Source organism: Notamacropus eugenii, chromosome 6 (assembly GCF_028372415.1).
Source record: "Notamacropus eugenii isolate mMacEug1 chromosome 6, mMacEug1.pri_v2, whole genome shotgun sequence".
Classification (NCBI taxonomy): Eukaryota; Metazoa; Chordata; class Mammalia; order Diprotodontia; family Macropodidae; genus Notamacropus; species Notamacropus eugenii.
Genome location: NC_092877.1, coordinates 122,149,194 through 122,167,310, shown reverse-complemented (window position 1 = coordinate 122,167,310; position 18,117 = coordinate 122,149,194). Strand labels below are relative to the sequence as shown.

Below are 18,117 nucleotides of genomic sequence, written 5' to 3'. Positions count from 1 at the left end.
CACATACATACACACACACAAAAATAAAATAAACCAAAAATTAGGGAGTGGAGGAAAATTCTGGGTAGAGAAAGAGAATAATGGAATGGGGTAGGCTATAACTCATAAAAGATAAGAAAAATTTTATTCAATGGAGGAGATAAGGGGGAAGGGAAGAGGGGGAAAAATAAAGCTACTCTCCCCACATGTGGTTGAGGGAGGGAATAACATGCTCACTAAATTTGATATGAAAATTTGTGTACACCACAGGAAAGTAGGAGAGGAGGCGACAAGTGGAGCGACGGGAATGTTAGAAGGGAGGGCAAATGGGAGAAAGGAGTCACTAGAAATAAGCACTTTTGAGAAGGGATAAGGTCAGTTGTAGGGGGAAAATATAAGGTTGGATAGGGTAGGTCAGAGGGCAATATAATTAGTATTATACAACATGATTACCATGGAAGTCTTTTGCAAAACAACGCATATTTACTCTGTATTGAATTGTTTCCCTTCTTAGTGGGGCTGGTGAAGAAGGGGGGGAGGGAGAGAAGTTGGAATTCAAAGTATTAGAAACGAATGTTGAGAATTTTTATTGCATATAATTGGGAAATAAGAACTACAGGGATGGGGGTATGGAAATTTATCTTGCCCTACAAGACAAGAGAGAAGATGGGGATAGGAGAGGGGTGAGGTGTGATGGAGGGTAGGGTACATTGAGGGAAGGAGTAATCAGAATACAAGGTATTAGGAAGTGGGGGGAGGGGAGTGATGGGGAGAAAAATTGGACATGTTACAAAGTGAGGTAAAAACAGTATTAAAACAATAGACTGAATTAATTACTGAGAATAAATCAACGACATCTTTAGTTTGGAAAAAAGAATTTCAGTCTAAATTTCCTACAGGAAGGTAACCTCGGGTAAAAATTGACATTGATGGAAAAGTCAAAGTTTTAATGGTAAATTTTATTTTATGATGGCTATTTAATTAGGAACTAGAACATGTATAGAAAGGCATGTTATAGAAAGGCACTTAAGACTTGCCTCAAAAGATGTTCCTTAGCCAAAGTGAAATTATAATCATATTTGAAACCTGGTTATTGGAACTTGCCATTTTTAGATGCTATGGGACTATTAAGTGACTGTTCTTCTGAGTCTAACTCCAGGTATGGGTAGCAAGAAAGGCAGTCTGAGACTCCAATCCATAATGCCAGTAAGCTGGTGAGATGCTGGTATGAACTGCATAGGTGATCTCAAGGGAAGGATGGGAGAGCAGCTGTTCAGCATAGACTGAGGTGAGATTCTCCTGAATCAGTTTCCCCACTGACACCTGGCAGACTTTAAGCCTGACTGAATGCAAGTGGATAATCTAATCCTGCCTGGAACTGACATGAAGTTGGGGAGATATTGTATCCCTGCAATGTCCTTACTCTTCGTGGCAATTTCCTATAGTCTAAAGGTTTGTAAGCTTACTACCAGATCTATTCAATTATAGATTATGGGTAGGGGAACATCCGGGATTGTCTAAAATTAAGCCATTAGGCATAGGACTTTAGATCAATAACATTAAGTTAGGGTCCTTTAATTCTTAGTAATACTGTGGAGATAATTAGGTCAAGAGCTTGTGAAGTTAGCAACATAAATATTATCTGTGTCTCTGTTGGTTAATGTTTAAAAAAAATTTTTTTGTGGTGCATATTGTAAATGCTTTAAAAAGATGTATCACCTGCCCAAAAGTTTGAATTGCTTTATTTGTTATAAACTGTGTTAAAAATAAATAAAAAAATAGATATCATAGTTTAAAAAAAAGGAAAAAGTGATAATATTTAAATAGTTTTAATACTAAACCCAGATCAAATCAAACTATTCTAGATAGTCCCTGGTTAGAGTACCAATAAACTATAGGAACATTAAACTCTGAAGAAATTGGGGACTTTGATGTCACCTAAGTATCCTCCACCGACACTTTTTTTGGTGTTTATGTTCAATTATTTTTAGTTTTCAACAATTACCTTCATAAGACTTTGAGTTCTAAGTGTTTTCTCCCTCTCCATCCTTCTTCCTCTCCAAGACAGTATGCAATCTGATATAGGCTATATATGCATATTAAATATATTTCCACCTTAGTCATCATTCATTATCACTAAAGCAATGCTATCTATTGACTTCTTGATTAGTCAAGGGCTCCTTAAACACGGATGAGGCCAAAGGTTCTTTTATAGATAAGAAATTTAGAGATATCAGTTAAATGTTAACCTTTTTACTGGTGATATAAAGAGGAACTCATGGTGCAAAGCACCTAGTAGTTGGTAAATCAGGAATAACCATGAGGTCTGAGAAATGGGTCTCAGCTCTTTTACTGCTACAGCTTTGGTGCTTTAGCTGTGTGTCCTGTGGGAAGGTCCTGGTATGGCCCATGGAGTATAGTCACTGGATGAGTTTAAAGAGCATCCTGGATGGGCTGGTGGAGAGGGGCCATGAGGTGACTGTGCTGACACCCTCAGCTACTGTTTTTGTTGAGCCTCACACTTCATCACCTTTCCACATTGAACCTTTTCCTGTAGTGAAAAATGAAGAACAAGTGGCTTTATTTTTTGAAAACTGGGTTGCATTTTGGACTTATGACGTTCCAAAACTTTCGGCAGTTGAGTATGGAGCTGCACTTCAAGAACTATTTGTGAATTATTCAAAACACATAAAGCAACAGTGTGAGAGTGCTGTTTTGAACAAAAACCTGGTCAAAACATTGAAGAAAGCCAAATATGAAGTTATTCTTGCAGATGCTATGTGTCCTTGTGCTGAGCTTATGGCACAGATACTTGGAATACCCTTTGTCTATAGTCTGCGCTTCAGCATAGGCAATACCCTGGAAAAATACTGTGGAGGACTCCCATCCCCTCCTTCCTATGTGCCTGTACCCTTGACAGTATTGACTGACAAGATGACATTTATGGAGAGGGTGAAAAATATGCTTTTCTTCATTTACTTTGACTTTTGGTTTCAGAATTTTGAAATGAAGGATTGGGATCAGTTTTACAGTGATGTCTTAGGTAGGTCTGGGGTCCCTTTATGTTTTATATGTCAAACCTGTTCAGTGATTCCCTGAAATCCTTATTTATCTCAATGTGAATGGACAGGAATTTAATATCATGAAAAAAATGAGGCATGTTTTTTTAAAATTACAATCAGGTATAGAAAATTTTGTGACAAAATGGTTCACTTATCCATAAAACATGAAAACTGCCATCGAATGGCTGCTAAATAGGCTTAAGTTTGAGTCTTCTGTCCCAACAGAAAAGCAGGATAATAAGCATAATGAATCAATAACTACTATTAAAACATGTATTAAGCACCTATTACATGCAAAGCATTGTGCTGTGTTCTGGGCTCTAAAGAGAAAAGCAAGACAGCTCCTTTCTGTCCAGGAGCATTTTCATGGAGGAGACAGTGCACAGAATAAGTTTCAGTTGTAAGTCGGAAAGTGAGGCCTAATGGTCCTAGTGAGATGGAATTGGCGGGGAGGGCACCAGTAGAATAGCGGCAAAGCGCATGATAATGCATCCTTTTAACATAATTGTCACTGATACTAAACAAATGTATTTCTGACAATGAAGCCTCTGACAGCACTTTGGTGGTAACCACGTAGTTTTGAGGTTCTTAGTACCTGTGGTCATTAAGGAGGCAGAGATTAGGGCTCCTGTAGAAGCAGGCACCAGTTTGATGTGGTTGAGTCATTTCAGTCATGTCCAACAATCTGTGACCCCATTTTGGATTTTCTTGGCCAAGATACTAGAGTACTTTGCCATTTCATTTTTCAGTTCATTTTACAGATGAGGAAAGTGAGGTAAACAGGGTTAATGACTTGCCCAGGATTATATAGCTAGTATGTGTCTGAGGCCTGATTTGAACTGAGGAAGATGGGGCTTTCTGACTTCAGACCTGGCACTCCGTCCACTGAGCCATCTACCTGCTCCTCATCACCAGGTTGCACCTCCACAAAGTAATTTCATCTGGAAGGAGGGCTAGTGTTGTGGGATCCCTTACTGCTCTATGATTTGGGCTTCTTTGTCTGTTGATGGCAATTAAGTTTCCATTGTCTTGATGGTGGCAAGGATGGTGAGTCTCTTCTTCATAAGGATTGTTCCCTTCAGTGAAGGCTGGGAGAGTAGGGGGAGCAGACTGGAAGCAGTACCAGTGATCTCAGAGGCAGGGGTTGCTGCTGATTCTGGAATTCTTGGTCTCATAGTCCTAGGTTGTCTCCATTATAGGCTGAAGGGTAGCGCTGATCAAGGGGAAAATAAGTTTACTCCCTGCCACAGCCTCCCCCTCTCTCAAAGTGCCTTGTTCCTTCAGCTAAATTGCTTGCATGCCTTGTCAATGGCATTTGGTTTTCCAAAGTAAAAGTTCTCCTTTTTCTAGATGCTATTGCCAGAAACTGGTTAATCGAGTTAAGGTTGTTTTCTTTTAAATTTGGGTTCTTGAATAGGCACTGAAGTAAAGTATATTGAGTTTTCTTTGTATATCTGGGCCAATACATTTAATCAATATGATTAAAAATCCTTGTGTTTACCATTCTCCTTGTTGTGGACAATGCCCTTTGCCTTGACCTGAGTGCATTCAGCGCACAGTTATTTGTGCTAGATTAATGGAAATGCCTAACTGTAGTTGGATCTGTGGTGTACCACAGTTCCAGACCTTAATTGCTAAGGTCAAGGGTTATTGGAGGCAAATTACTTAACTTATGTTCTAGAAGCTCCCCGTGAGATTATTTTAGCAGCCTACTGTTTTAAAAAATGAATGATTACTTTTAAAATCTACAAGAAGTAAAATAAGAGGTACTAATCATATTCCCATGTACATAATACTTCTACATTTAGCATCACTAACTTTCTAAACAAATGACTGTGATAAACCTACCACCTTGCCAAAAGAACAAATTAATAGGCCACAGGAAAGGAATTTAATATATGTTAATGCAGTTTAATAAAGAATACTCTTTATAGAAAGAAGACAGCATACCGAAAAACAATAAGATGAGATGCTACTTAGACATGATTCCTGTTGACCCTTGATCAGACATCTGAGTAGAGCACAGACTTATTATGTATGACAAGTTATTGGGCAAAAGGGAAAAGCCTAAGAAGAGTAATGGGGCTGAAACCTTTGGGCAACTCATTTAGCCTATCTGGGCTTCAGTTTTATTTGCTGCAAAATATGGGCTCTGGGCTAGATGGTCTTTAACATTCCTTCAGTCTCCTATAATTGGATGCTAAGACACCTAGGTATAGGAAGATGCCACCATGAACTGATCCCAAGGAGAAGTGAAGATCCTAGAAGACCTTACAGAAGAAAATTCAGTGCAAATCATCTAGACAAAACATTATTTCTAGGAAAAGAACCTAGAGAGATAGCGGCTAAGATTTCAGGGAAGGTGGCAGCATAGATTACATCATAAATCAAAGTGAATGCACCTAGACCCCACATATGAAAATGTTCCCTCCAATCCCGTAATACCATCGGTGAATAAAATCTAAAAGATAAACTTACAGATTAATATTGGAATCATGGGAAAACTCCCTCTCTCCTAGTGCCAAACTCATTAATAACAGGATGTCCTGGTGTTGACCTTCAACTACTGAGATTTTCTTCAGAATATGTTTAGGAACACTCCTGTCCATGTGATGGTCTAGAGAGGTTAGGGAAGGTAAAGGAATACTATGAGAGAAAACCGGAAAGTTGGGAAAAGATCAAAGCCAGAGGGGAATTCTTCTATAGAAACACCTTTCTCCTTTTGAGCCTTTAGCAGGAGAAGTAAGGAAAGAGAATTGTAGATCTTTGGAGGACACGACAGGACAAGAAATTGGGCTGTTGCTGTGTTTGATGGTTGTCTTTCTTCCTTTCCCTACTGTTACTGGAAAACCAAGGTAGGATGCAGCTCAAAAAATATTCCATCATTTAAAAATTTTTATTTTTTTGTAAAGCAAAGAATCTCTTATCAGGGTCCTTTCATTTATCAAAAGCTCAGAAAGGGCAGCAAGATTCCAAAAAACTGGTATCAGTTCATGGAAGGGGGTAAAGAAGTCTAAAACATAAGGTTCAAATCACAACTGGCATCTAAGATGCAAAGGGTGTTGGTGGGATTGTTAATGCCTGAAGTTTAGAGAAAGAAGAGAAATCAGACAAGCAGTGATTGATTACAGCTGATTTTAAAGAGAGAAGGTATTTAACTTTTACCTCTGAACCAAATGAGTGTGGTGTATAGTAGAAAGTTGGGGGAAAATACAAGTGAAGAAGTTTCACCTCCAAGAATCCTTCTTAGATTAATTCAGGCTACAGTGAGTTCATTTCCTTCTGAAGTGTAGGATTTGTTTGTCTTGATCATTCATTTAAAGCTATTATTTATTTATTTAGTTGTTTTTTTTAGTTTATTCCATGTGTCTCTTGTGCAACCACTACAATCCTTGCAGGCAGAAGTAATATGTGGTACCTTGTGTTTCAAGCAGCTAGGTGGTACAGTAGATGAGGGTGCTTGGCTTAAAGTCAGAAGGACCTGACTTCAAATACAGCCTTACACCCTTAGTAACTCTCTGATGCTGGACAGGTCACTTAACCTGTGTCTTCATCACTTTCCTCATCCCTAAAATGAAGATAGCAAGAGCACCGACCTCATTGCTCATTATTTTTGATGATCAAATGGGATAATATTTGTAAAGTACCTAGCCAAGCCCTGGTATAAATTGGGGCTTCAAAAGGTGTTCTTTTTCCAAGGATATAGTGTCACACAAACAGGAATTTTTCTTCTTGATTAAATATTTCCTTAATTGAATTGGTTTAGCTAAGAGTTCTTGAAAAAAAGAAAACAAAAGCGACATAAAAGTTTTCACAAAGTAATAGATAAGCTTAAAGTAAACATAAAACCACTTTTCCTACTTTGTGCTATGGAAAAAGTCAGGTCCCATGAAAAATCCCTTCTCATTCTCTCAGTTATTACTAATGTCTACAATCCTTCCCTTAAATTACTTTGCATTTTACGTATACAATTGCCATACGTGTGTATATGCATATGCCTATGTGTATACATCTAGAGATATATATTACTATATATATTTTTGTTGTTCAATCACGTCCAACACTTTTGGACTTGGCAGACCAAAACACACCAGTGTTGTCCTTGGATTTTTCTTGGGGAAGATACTGGAGTGATTTGCCATTGTCTTCTCCAGGGCATTAAGGCAAAGAAGTTAAGTGACTTGCCATGCGGCAGTCAGCTAGGAAGTATCTGAGGGTATATTTGAACTCAGTTTTTCCTGACTCCAGGCCCAGTGTTCTATCCACTGAGCCATCTAGCTCACTGTATAATATTTCATGTACACACACATGTATACATATAAAATATACTGTATATAATACAAAATGTATATAATACATATATATTACAAAACGCATACATATATATGCATGCATTATTTAAAACATCCTTTGCTCCCCACAGTAGAATATCATGTACTTGACTTTGTTTTAAAATTTAATTGTAACACACATTCACATTGCCCTCATTACCTAAAGGCCAGGTGTATTATCTTTTTTGTAGTTGCCAGGGTTTTCTTGTATTGTTAAGGAGATAGAAAAGTTATCCATGCTCCTGACAAATGACACTAGACCTCACCAATGTAGTTCACTCAGTTTCAAGAGATATCCCTTGTATCCAAGTTCCACTAGCTACAAATAGTCAGACTAGCTTTTACACAGAAATATTTACTCTGAAAAGTGTAATCCCAAATATACAAACTTAAACTCCAATTCATAGGAAGCATAATTGTCTATGTGTATTGCCTCAGTTTCTTGGGAAGGGAAAGTGATTAAGTTCATAATTTAGCTCAGCTGCTATAAAACATGATCCATTTTCAAGTCCAAAATCCCCCTAGACTCAGACATTCTGGCTTCTCAGGGTTGCCTTGCTGGCCCCAGTGGCTCCACTGCACCACCCTGCCTGAAGTTCTGGTACCAAGAGCACCATAGCTTAAACTTGTGCATCCAAGGAGATCACCTCTAGCACCTGAAGCTGCAAACAAAAAGCACACAGAGGTCCATTTCTGGAACAGAGGAAAAGAGTAGGACCAAGGGAAAGATTGTTCTACCCTTCTCAGGTCATGGTGTCCATTCTGAGTACAACAGAAAGCAAAAATCAATATGGGTGCAGCTGAACAATGGAGGAAAAGAGGGGCTGAAAAGGGCAAATGGCTCCACTTTGCCAGTCTTAAATATAGAGATAGTCATTCAAAGGAACCTATTCCTCTCATGTGGTAGAGGATTCACTAGGATTAGAGCATGTTAGATAAACTGGACATGTTAGGGAATTTCACTCTATATTGAAACTGGGCATGCCCAGAGAAGCCAAGATTACATAGTATTATCTATGTTTTATGGTATTTTTATTGATTTTATTTTTATTTTATTTATTAATTTATTTAACTTTTAACATTCATTTTAACAAAATTTTGGGTTCCAAATTTTCTCCCCATTTGTCCCCTTCTCCCATCCCAAAACACCGAGCATTGTAATTGCCCCTATCACCAATCTGCCCTCTCTTCTTTCATCCCTCCCTTCCCTTCTCCTCATCTTCTCTTTTGTCCTGTAGGGCCACATAACTTTCTATACCCCTTTACGTGTATTTCTTATTTCCTAGTAGCAAGAACAGTACTCCACAGTTGTTCCTAAAACTTTGAGTTCCAACTTCTCTTCATCCCTCCCTCCCCACCCATTCCCTTTGGAAGGCAAGCAATTCAATATAGGCCATATCTGTGTAGTTTTGCAAATGACTTCCATAAGAGTCATGTTGTGTAAGACTAACTATATTTCCCTCCATCCTATCCTGCCCCCCATTGCTTCTATTCTCTCTTTCGATCCTGTCCCTCTCCAAGAGTGTTGACTTCAAATTGCTCCCTCCTCCCATTGCCCTCCCTTCCATCCTCCCCCCCCCCCTGCTTATCCCTTTCACCCTCACTTTCCTGTATTGTAAGATAGGTTTTCATAGCAAAATGAGCGTGCATTTTATTCCTTCCTTTAGTGGAATGTAATGAGAATAAACTTCATGTTTTTCTCTCACCTCCCCTCTTTTTCCCTCCACTAAAAAGTCTTTTGCTTGCCTCTTTTATGAAACATAATTTGCCCCATTCCATGTCTCCTTTTCTCCTCCCAATATATTTCTCTCTCACCTCTTAATTTCATTTTTTAAAGATATGATCCCATCCTCTTCAATTCACTCTGTGCTCTCTGTCTCTGTGTGTGTGCATGTGTGGTTGTGTGTGTGTGTGTGTGTGTGTGTGTGTAATCCCACCCACTACCCAGATACTAAAAAGTTCCATGAGTTACAAATATTGTCTTTCCACATAGGAATGTAAACAGTTCAACTTTAGTAAGTCCCTTATGACTTCTCTTTGCTGTTTACCTTTTCATGCTTCTCTTCATTCTTGTGTTTGAAAGTCAATTTTCTTTTCAGCTCTGGTCTTTTCATCAAGAATGCTTGAAAGTCCCCAATTTCATTGAAAGACCATTCCCCCCCCCCCCAAAGTATTCTACTCAGTTTTGCTGGGTAGGTGATTCTTGGTTTTAGTCCTAGTTCCTTTGACCTCTGGAATATCATATTCCACACCCTTCAATCCCTTAATGGAGAAGCTGCTAGTCTTGTGTTATCCTGATTGTATTTCCACAATACTTGATTTGTTTCTTTATAGCTGCTTGCAATATTTTCTCCTTGACCAGGGGAACTCTGGAATTTGACCACAATGTTCCTAGGAGTTTCTCTTTTTGGATCTCTTTCAGGCAGTGATTGGTGGATTCCCTGAATACTTATTTTGCCCACTGGTTCTAGAATCTCAGGGCAGTTTTCCTTGATAATTTCATGAAAGATGATTTCTAGGCTCTTTTTTTGATCATGACTTTCAGGTAGTCCCATAATTTTTAGATTGTCTCTCTTGAATCTATTTTCCAGGTCAGTTGCTTTTCCAATGAGATATTTCACATTATCTTCCATTTTTTCATTCTTTTGGCTTTGTTTTGTGATTTCTTGGTTTCTCATAAAGTCATTAGCCTCCATCTGTTCCATTCTAATTTTGAAAGAACTCTTTTCTTCAGTGAGCTTTTGAATCTCCTTTTCCATTTGGCTAATTCTGCTTTTGAAAGCATTCTTCTGGGGGGCGGAGCCAAGATGGCGGAGTAGAAAGATGCACATATGCTACCTCCAAACCCACTGCCCATAAAATACCTGTAAAAAAAGAACCATGGGCGAATTCTGGAGCAACAGAAGCCACAGAACGGAGTGGACAAGATTTCTGCTCCAGAGAGCCTGAAAACCTCTCGCAAAAGGTCCCTCGCACCCCAGACCCAGAGCAGAGCCCAACCCCGCCTCGGCGGCGCAGCACTGAAAGGAGCAGATCCGACCAGGCTTCAGGGACGGAATCTCCAGCAGCAGTGCAGTTCTCTCCACCCACAGGTGACAAGGGTCCATGAGAGGGTCTCTTTGGCGGGTTGAGAGGGGAGTAGGGTGCCCCCATAACTCAGGCCCCCTCGGGAGGCAGCAGCGGAGGCGGGAGCAGACCAGGGCTCTCCAAGCAGGCAGGAGCCTGGATCCATTGTTGAAGGTCTCTGCATAAACTCCCTGAGGGAACGGAGCCTGTGAGGCAGCCCTACCCTGACTTGAGCACCTGAACTTAATCTCACACTGAACAGCAGCCCTGCCCCGCCCAAAGCCCTGAGGCTAGGGAGCAGCATTTGAATCTCAGACCCCAAGTGCTGGCTGGGCAGATCTGGAGGTGAGGTGGGGGTGGAGAGGACACTCAGAAGTCAAGTCACTGGCTGGGAAATGCCCAGAAAAGGGAAAAAAAAATAAGACTATAGAAGGTTACTTTCTTGGTGAACAGGCATTTCCTCCCTTCCTTTCTGATGAGGAAGAACAATGCTTACAATCAGGGAAACATGCAGAAATCAAGGCTTCTGTATCCCAGCCCACTCAATGGGCTCAGGCCATGGAAGAGCTCAAAAAGAATTTTAAAAATCAAGTTAGAGAGGTGGAGGAAAAACTGGGAAGAACAATGAGAGACATGCAAGCAATGCATGAAAAACAAGTAAACAGCCTGCTAAAGGAGACCCAAAAAAATCGTGAAGAAAATAACACCTTGAAAAATAGGCTAACTCAATTGGCAAAAGAGGTTCAAAAAGCCAATGAAGAGAAGAATGCTTTAAAAAGCAGAATTAGCCAAATGGAAAAGGAGATTCAAAAGCTCACTGAAGAAAATAGTTCTTTCAAAATTAGAATGGAACAGATGGAGGCTAATGACTTTATGAGAAACCAAGAAATCACAAAACAAAACCAAAAGAATGAAAAAATGGAAGATAATGTGAAATATCTCATTGGAAAAACAACTGACCTGGAGAATAGATCCAGGAGAGACAATTTAAAAATTATGGGACTACCTGAAAGTCATGATCAAAAGAAGAGCCTAGACATCATCTTTCATGAAATTATCAAGGAAAACTGCCCTGAGATTCTAGAACCAGAGGGCAAAATAAGTATTCAAGGAATCCACCAATCACTGCCTGAAAGAGATCCAAAAAGAGAAACTCCTAGGAACATTGTGGCCAAATTCCAGAGTTCCCAGGTCAAGGAGAAAATATTTCAAGCAGCTAGAAAGAAACAATTCAAGTATTGTGGAAATACAATCAGGATAACACAAGATCTAGCAGCTTCCACATTAAGGGATCAAAGGGCGTGGAATAGGATATTCCAGAAGTCAAAGGAACTAGGACTAAAACCAAGAATCACCTACCCAGCAAAACTGAGTATAATACTCCAGGGGAAAAATTGGTCTTTCAATGAAATGGAGGACTTTCAAGAATTCTTGATGAAAAGACCAGAGCTGAAAAGAAAATTTGACTTTCAAACACAAGAATGAAGGAAGCATGAAAAAGTAGAAAGCAAAGAGAAGTCATAGGGAACTTTACTAAAGTTGAACTGTTTCCATTCCTACATGGAAAGACAATATTTGTAGCTCTTGAAACTATTCAGTATCTGGGTACTGGGTGGGATTACACACACACACATGCACACGCACATGCACACACACATAGAGACAGAGTGCACAGAGTGAATTGAAGAGAATGGGATCATATCTTAAAAAAATGAAATCCAGCAGTGAGAGAGAAATATATTGGGAGGAGAAAGGTTGAAATGGAATGGGGCAAATTATCTCTCATAAAAGAAGCAAGCAAAAGACTTATTAGTGGAGGGATAAAGAGGGGAGGGGAGAGAAAAACATGAAGTTTACTCTCATCACATTGCACTAAAGGAAGGAATAAAATGCACACTCATTTTGGTATGAAAACCTATCTTACAATACAGGAAAGTGGGGGATAAGGGGATAAGCAGGGTAGGGGGGATGATGGAAGGGAGAGCATGGGGAGGAAGGGGCAATTTGAGGTCAACACTCATGGGGAGGGACAGGATCAAAAGAGAGAACAGAAGTAATGGGGGACAGGATAGGATGGAGGGAAATATAATTAGTTCTTACACAACACTAGTATTATGGAAGTCATTTGCAAAACTGCACAGATTTGGCCTATATTGAATTGCTTGCCCTCCAAAGGTAAGGGGTGGGGAGGGAGGGAAGAAGAGAAGTTGGAACTCAAAGTTTTAGGAGCAACTGTGGAGTACTGTTCTTGCCACTAGGAAATAAGAAATAAAAGTAAAGGGGTATAGGATGGAGACAAGGGCAGAGAGGGATGACAGAAGAGAGGGCAGATTGGCAGACAGGGGCAATTAGAACGCTCATAGTTTTGGGGTGGGTGGAGGGGACAAAAGGGGAGAAAATTTGGAACCCAAAATTTTGTAAAAATGAATGTTAAAAGTTAAATAAAAAAAATAAAAATAAAATAATTAGAGGAAATATAAAAAAAAAAAAAGAAAGCATTCTTCTCCTCATTGGCTTTTTGAACCTCTTTTGCCAATTGAGTTAGCCTATTTTTCAAGGTGTTATTTTCTTCAGCATTTTTTTGGGTCTCCTTTAGCAAGGTGTTGACCTGCTTCTCATGCTTTTCTTTCATCTCTCTCATTTCTCTTCCCAGTTTTTCCTCCACCTCTCTAACTTGATTTTCAAAATCCTTTTTGAGCTCTTCCATGGCCTGAGCCCATGGTATATTTATTTTGTATGTGTGGGATACAGAAGCCTTGACTTCTGTGTCTTTCCCTGATGGTAAGCATTGTTTATCCTCATCAGAAAAGAAGGGAGGAATTATCTGTTCACCAAGAAAGTAACCTTCTATAGTCTTATTTTTTTTTTCCCTTTTCTGGGCATTATTCCAGCCAGTGACTTGACTTCTGAGTTTTCTTTCCACACCCACTATGCCTCCAGATCCACCCAGCCAGTGATTGGGGTCTGAGATTCAAATGCAGCTTCCTAGCCTCAGGGCTTTAGGTGGGGGGTGCGGCTGCTATTCAATGTGAGATTAAATTCAGGTGCTCATGTGGGGACAGGGCAACCTCACGGGACTCAGTTCCCTCAGGGGTTTATGTGGAGACCTTCAACAATGAATCCAGGCTTTTGCCTGCTTGGGGAGCCCCTGTCTGCCACCGCCCCCACTGCTGCCTCCTGAGGGGGCCTGAGTTGTGGGGACATCCCACTCCCCTCTCGACCAGCCAAAGAGACCCTCTCACTGACCCTTGTCATCTGTGGGTGGAGAGACCTGCACTGCTGCTGGAGATTTTGTCCCTGAAGCCTACTCGGATCAGCTCCTCTCAGTGCCATGCAGCCAAGGCACGGCTGGGCTCTGCTCCAGGTCTGGTGTGCGACAGACCTTTGGTGTCTTTTTTCAGGGCTCTCTGGAACAGAAATCTCATTTGCTCCATTGTTCTGTGGCTTCCGCTGCTCCAGAATTTGTTGGGAGTTCTTCTTTACAGATATTTTATGGGCTGTGTGTTTGGAGCTAGCATATGTGTGTCTTTCTACTCCGCCATCTTGGCTCCTCCCCTCGATTTTATTAAATATTTTCTAAATCCATTTTAAACTAGTTCACATGGCACTTGTTACTACTGTGAACCTCATATGCCCCCCATGTTTTTCTGCTTCTGGTCTATATTATTGAGTGTGGAAAGGATAATAACATGTAACAAGTCTTGAAAGATAGAATTGAGCCAAGTTGTGAAGGTTTTAAAAGTCATGTAGAAGAATGTATATTGTAATTTTCAAAGTCAGAAAGACCACTCTTATTTACTGAGTAGGAGAATAATATGCTCACCTCTTTGCTTAAGGAATTCAAGCATGGCCACTGTGTGGGGATGAATTACAATGAGCAGAGACTTGAAAAAGGAAGATCAATTAGTGTCAGTGCAATTGCTGAGATGAGAGTTGAGGAGGGAATGAGCTAAAATAGTGACTATGTGGAAAGAGAAAATTGGTGCAAGAGGATTTGTGAGAAGAGAGAAGGGGAAGATTCAAAAGAATCTTTGCAGATTAAAAAACAGGTAAGAAGTGGCAACTGGTTGGATATATGAGGGTGACTCCTTGTCATTTTGTATTACCTAGAAATATCACCTCAACACAATAAGCATGCAACCCAACAGGGAGACTGGCTGAACTGGTTTCAGGGTAGTAATAAACCCAGTGAAACTAGAAAAATGAGCCAATATGAATATTTCCAACATGAGTGACATTTATAATTATCACCTCATGCCTAAGTGAGGCCAGATGCCTTCTGATAATATTGAAAAGTATCTGAAAATTTGGTACGATTTTCTCTTTCACTCACTAAGTCAAATGGCAGGAATTTCTGCCAGACCCAGTACTGCTACAACAAGAGGTCATTTGGAATATTTAAAAGAGGCTGTCATGATTTTTTTTCAATCAATGAACCTATTATACAGCAGGTCACAGCATTTTTCCATGAATCCAAGACAGTATGCACTATGATACTCACTGGAGAAAATATCAGACCCTGGTCTGAAAAGTCAAAAGTATTGGGGAGGTTGAGGAACATCATGCAATAGGATCTCTTAGAGTAGGATCAGGAATTGGACTCTTTGAGGTCCCAACCACAAGCAAGTCAACAAGACCAGCTGAGGGATGAACTTGTGTCAAGATAGGAGAAAACACCCTGTTTTCCAGAGCTAAGGTCCAGTAAGAAAGCTGAGCTCTGAGTTTGGCCTAACAAGAATCCTTTGCACTCAAACTCTGGATGATCTCACTCTCTGGCAAAATCATACTATAAAATTAGTGTATTCCTTTGACCAGCAACAGTTGTTCTCTGAGCTCAGACTAGTTCTGGTCATGAAGTCATATGATGAATCCAACTTGTCACATTTTTAGCTCTTTCTCCTCATTATCAAGGCTCCAGTTCACTGTGCAATCATTTCTATAAGTATTGAGATCTTACCACACTTCCTCAGGTCCACAGGTTCCCCCCTTGCCATTTGGGCAGGGCCCTGACACATGTGTGTAATATCACTCTCTGCTTGCAAGCTATTCCCTACACTTTGAAATTAAGCCTCTGTTTGATTCCTGACTCTCCTGTTTCTACACTGCTTTGTCCAGCTCCAGGCATGCACAGCTTGGAGAGGGATCCAGTCCAGTTAACACTGGCAATTACTGACTCAATCTTCTCAGCTACTTCTGGGAGGACAATGCCAGTAAGACAGCTCCTCCTGAAATCTAAGGACAAGGAGATTTAGGGGGTATTTCATAATAAAATCTGCATGCTTTTAAAGAAGGAAACACAGTTATTATTTAAATAGTGTTAATACTTAAACCCAGATCAAGTTAAACTCTTTTTTTATAATCCCTAATTGAAGTTCCAATAAACAAGGGAAACATGAAGCTCTGTACAGTCTCTCAATTTGCCTATCAGCTAAGGCTCCTCCTTTGACGCTAAAGGTTTGCCATCTACTGGCTCCCTGCTTAGTCAAGACTTCCTTATACCATCAAATAAAGCTAAAGTTTCCATTGTTGGATAAGGAATTTAGAAATATCAGTTAAATTTTAACCTTTATATTGCCCTTTGGTGATACAACTAGGAACTCATACTGGAAAGAACCTAGTAGTTCAAATAACCATGAGCTCTGAGAAGTGGGTCTCGGCTCTTTTCCTGCTACAGCTCTGTTGCTTTAGTTGTGGATCCTGTGGGAAGGTGCTGGTATGGCCTATGGAATATAGTCACTGGATCAACTTAAAGACCATCCTGGATGGGTTGGTGCAGAGAGGCCATGAGGTGACTGTGCTGACTCCTTCAGCTACTGTTTTTGTGGATCCTGGTAATTCCACAGGTTTCCATGCTGAGGTTTATCCTGTGGAAACAAATCAAGAGGACTTGGGTGCACTTTTTGATAATTTGATTGCACTTTGGGTTAATGAGTTCAAAAAACTTTCAGCATTAGAGTATGGTGTAGTTCTTCAAGAAATGCATTTCTTTTCTTCACGGCTTGTAAAAAAACAGTGTGAGAATGTTGTTTTGAACAAAGACCTTGTCAAGAAATTGAAGAAAGCCAAATATGAAGTTGTTCTTGCAGATGCTATATGTACTTGTGGTGAGCTCATAGCAGAGATACTTGGAATACCCTTTGTCTATAGTCTACGCTTTACCATGGGCAATACCATTGAAAAATACTGTGGAGGACTCCCATCCCCTCCTTCCTATGTGCCTGTACCCTTGACAGTATTGACTGACAAGATGACATTTATGGAAAGGGTGAAAAATATGCTTTTCTTCATTTACTTTGACTTTTGGTTTCAGAATTTTGATATGAAGAATTGGGATCAGTTTTACAGTGATGTATTGGGTAAGTCTGACTTATCTTTATGGTTTATATATCAAATCTGTTTAGTGATTCCCTGATATCCCTATTTGTTTCAGTGTGAATGGACAGGAATTTAAAATCATGAAAAAAATCAGATGTGTTTTTTAAATTACAATCAGATACGGAAGATATTGTGACAAAATGATTCACTTATCCATAAAACATAAAACTGCCATCGAATGGTTGCTAAATAGGCTAAGTTTGAAGTAAAATAATCACAATGAATCAAGGAACGAGTACAAAAACATTTATTAAGGACCTATTACATGCAAAACATTGTATTATATTCTTGGGTCTAAATAGAAAAGCAAGACAGCTCTTGCTGTCCAGGAACATTTTATTAGGGGGTGGGGGGGACAATGCACAGAGTAAGTTTCAGTTGTAAGTTGGAAAGTGGGGCCTAATGGTCCTAGTGAGATGGAGGGGGGGAGGGCACCAGTAGAATAGTGGAAAAGTGCATGATAATGCATCCTTTTTAATATAATAGTCACTGATACTAAACAAAAATATTTCTGACAATGAAACCTCTGACAGCACTTTGGTGGTAACCACGTAGTTTTGAGGTTCTTAGTCCCTGTGGTCATTAAGGAGGCAGAGATTAAGGCTCCTGTAGAAGCAGGCACCAGTTTGATGTGGTTGAGTCATTTCAGTCATATCCAACAATCTGTGACCCCATTTTGGATTTTCTTGGCCAAGATACTAGAGTGGTTTGCCATTTCATTTTTCAGTTCATTTTACAGATGAGGAAAGTGAGGTAAACAGGGTTAATGCCTTGCCCAGGGTCACACAGCTTGTATGTACCTGAGCCAGATTTTGAAATCAGGAAGCTGCGCCTTTGTGACTTCAAGACTGGCACTCTGTCCACTGAGCCACCTGCCTGCTCCTCATCACTAGGTTGCATCTCCACAAAGACTAATTTCCTGGACAATAGCTCTTAGAGCTCATCTGGAAGGAGGGCTACTGTTGTGGCATGCATTGTTGCTCTATGATTTCTTGGGCTTCTTTGTCTGTTGATGGCAATTAAGTTTCCATTGTGTTGATGGTGGCAAGAATGGTGACTATCTTCTTCATAAGGATTGTTCCCTTCAGTGAAGGCTGGGAGAGTAGGGGGAGCAGACTGGAAGCAGTACCAGTGATCTCAGAGGCAGGGGTTTCTGCTAATTCTGGGACTCTTGGTCTCACAGTCCTAGGCTGTCTCCCTCATAAGCTGAGGGGAAGTGGTAGTCAATGGGAAAACAGGTTTACTTACCTGCCATGGCCTCACCCTCTCTCAAAGTTCCTGGCTTCTTCAGCTAAATTGCTTGT

General features: G+C 40.2%; 1 protein-coding gene across 14 annotated transcripts in view; it reads left to right on the top strand.

Annotated features, from left to right (window-relative positions):
- The window catches only part of LOC140511757 (UDP-glucuronosyltransferase 2A2-like), a 255,003-nt gene that overhangs the window by 189,697 nt on the left and 47,189 nt on the right, over positions 1–18,117 (top strand). Inside the window, exon 1 of one of the 14 annotated variants that reach the window (XM_072620954.1) lies at positions 2,266–3,022. The exons of 12 other annotated variants lie outside the window; for them this stretch is intronic. In XM_072620954.1, the coding sequence (XP_072477055.1) occupies positions 2,299–3,022 (724 nt within the window). In that variant the 5' untranslated portion in view covers positions 2,266–2,298. Of the gene's footprint in view, positions 1–2,265; positions 3,023–16,055; positions 16,795–18,117 lie in introns of those variants that run through there. One more of the 14 variants, XM_072620953.1, reaches the window with a different exon arrangement.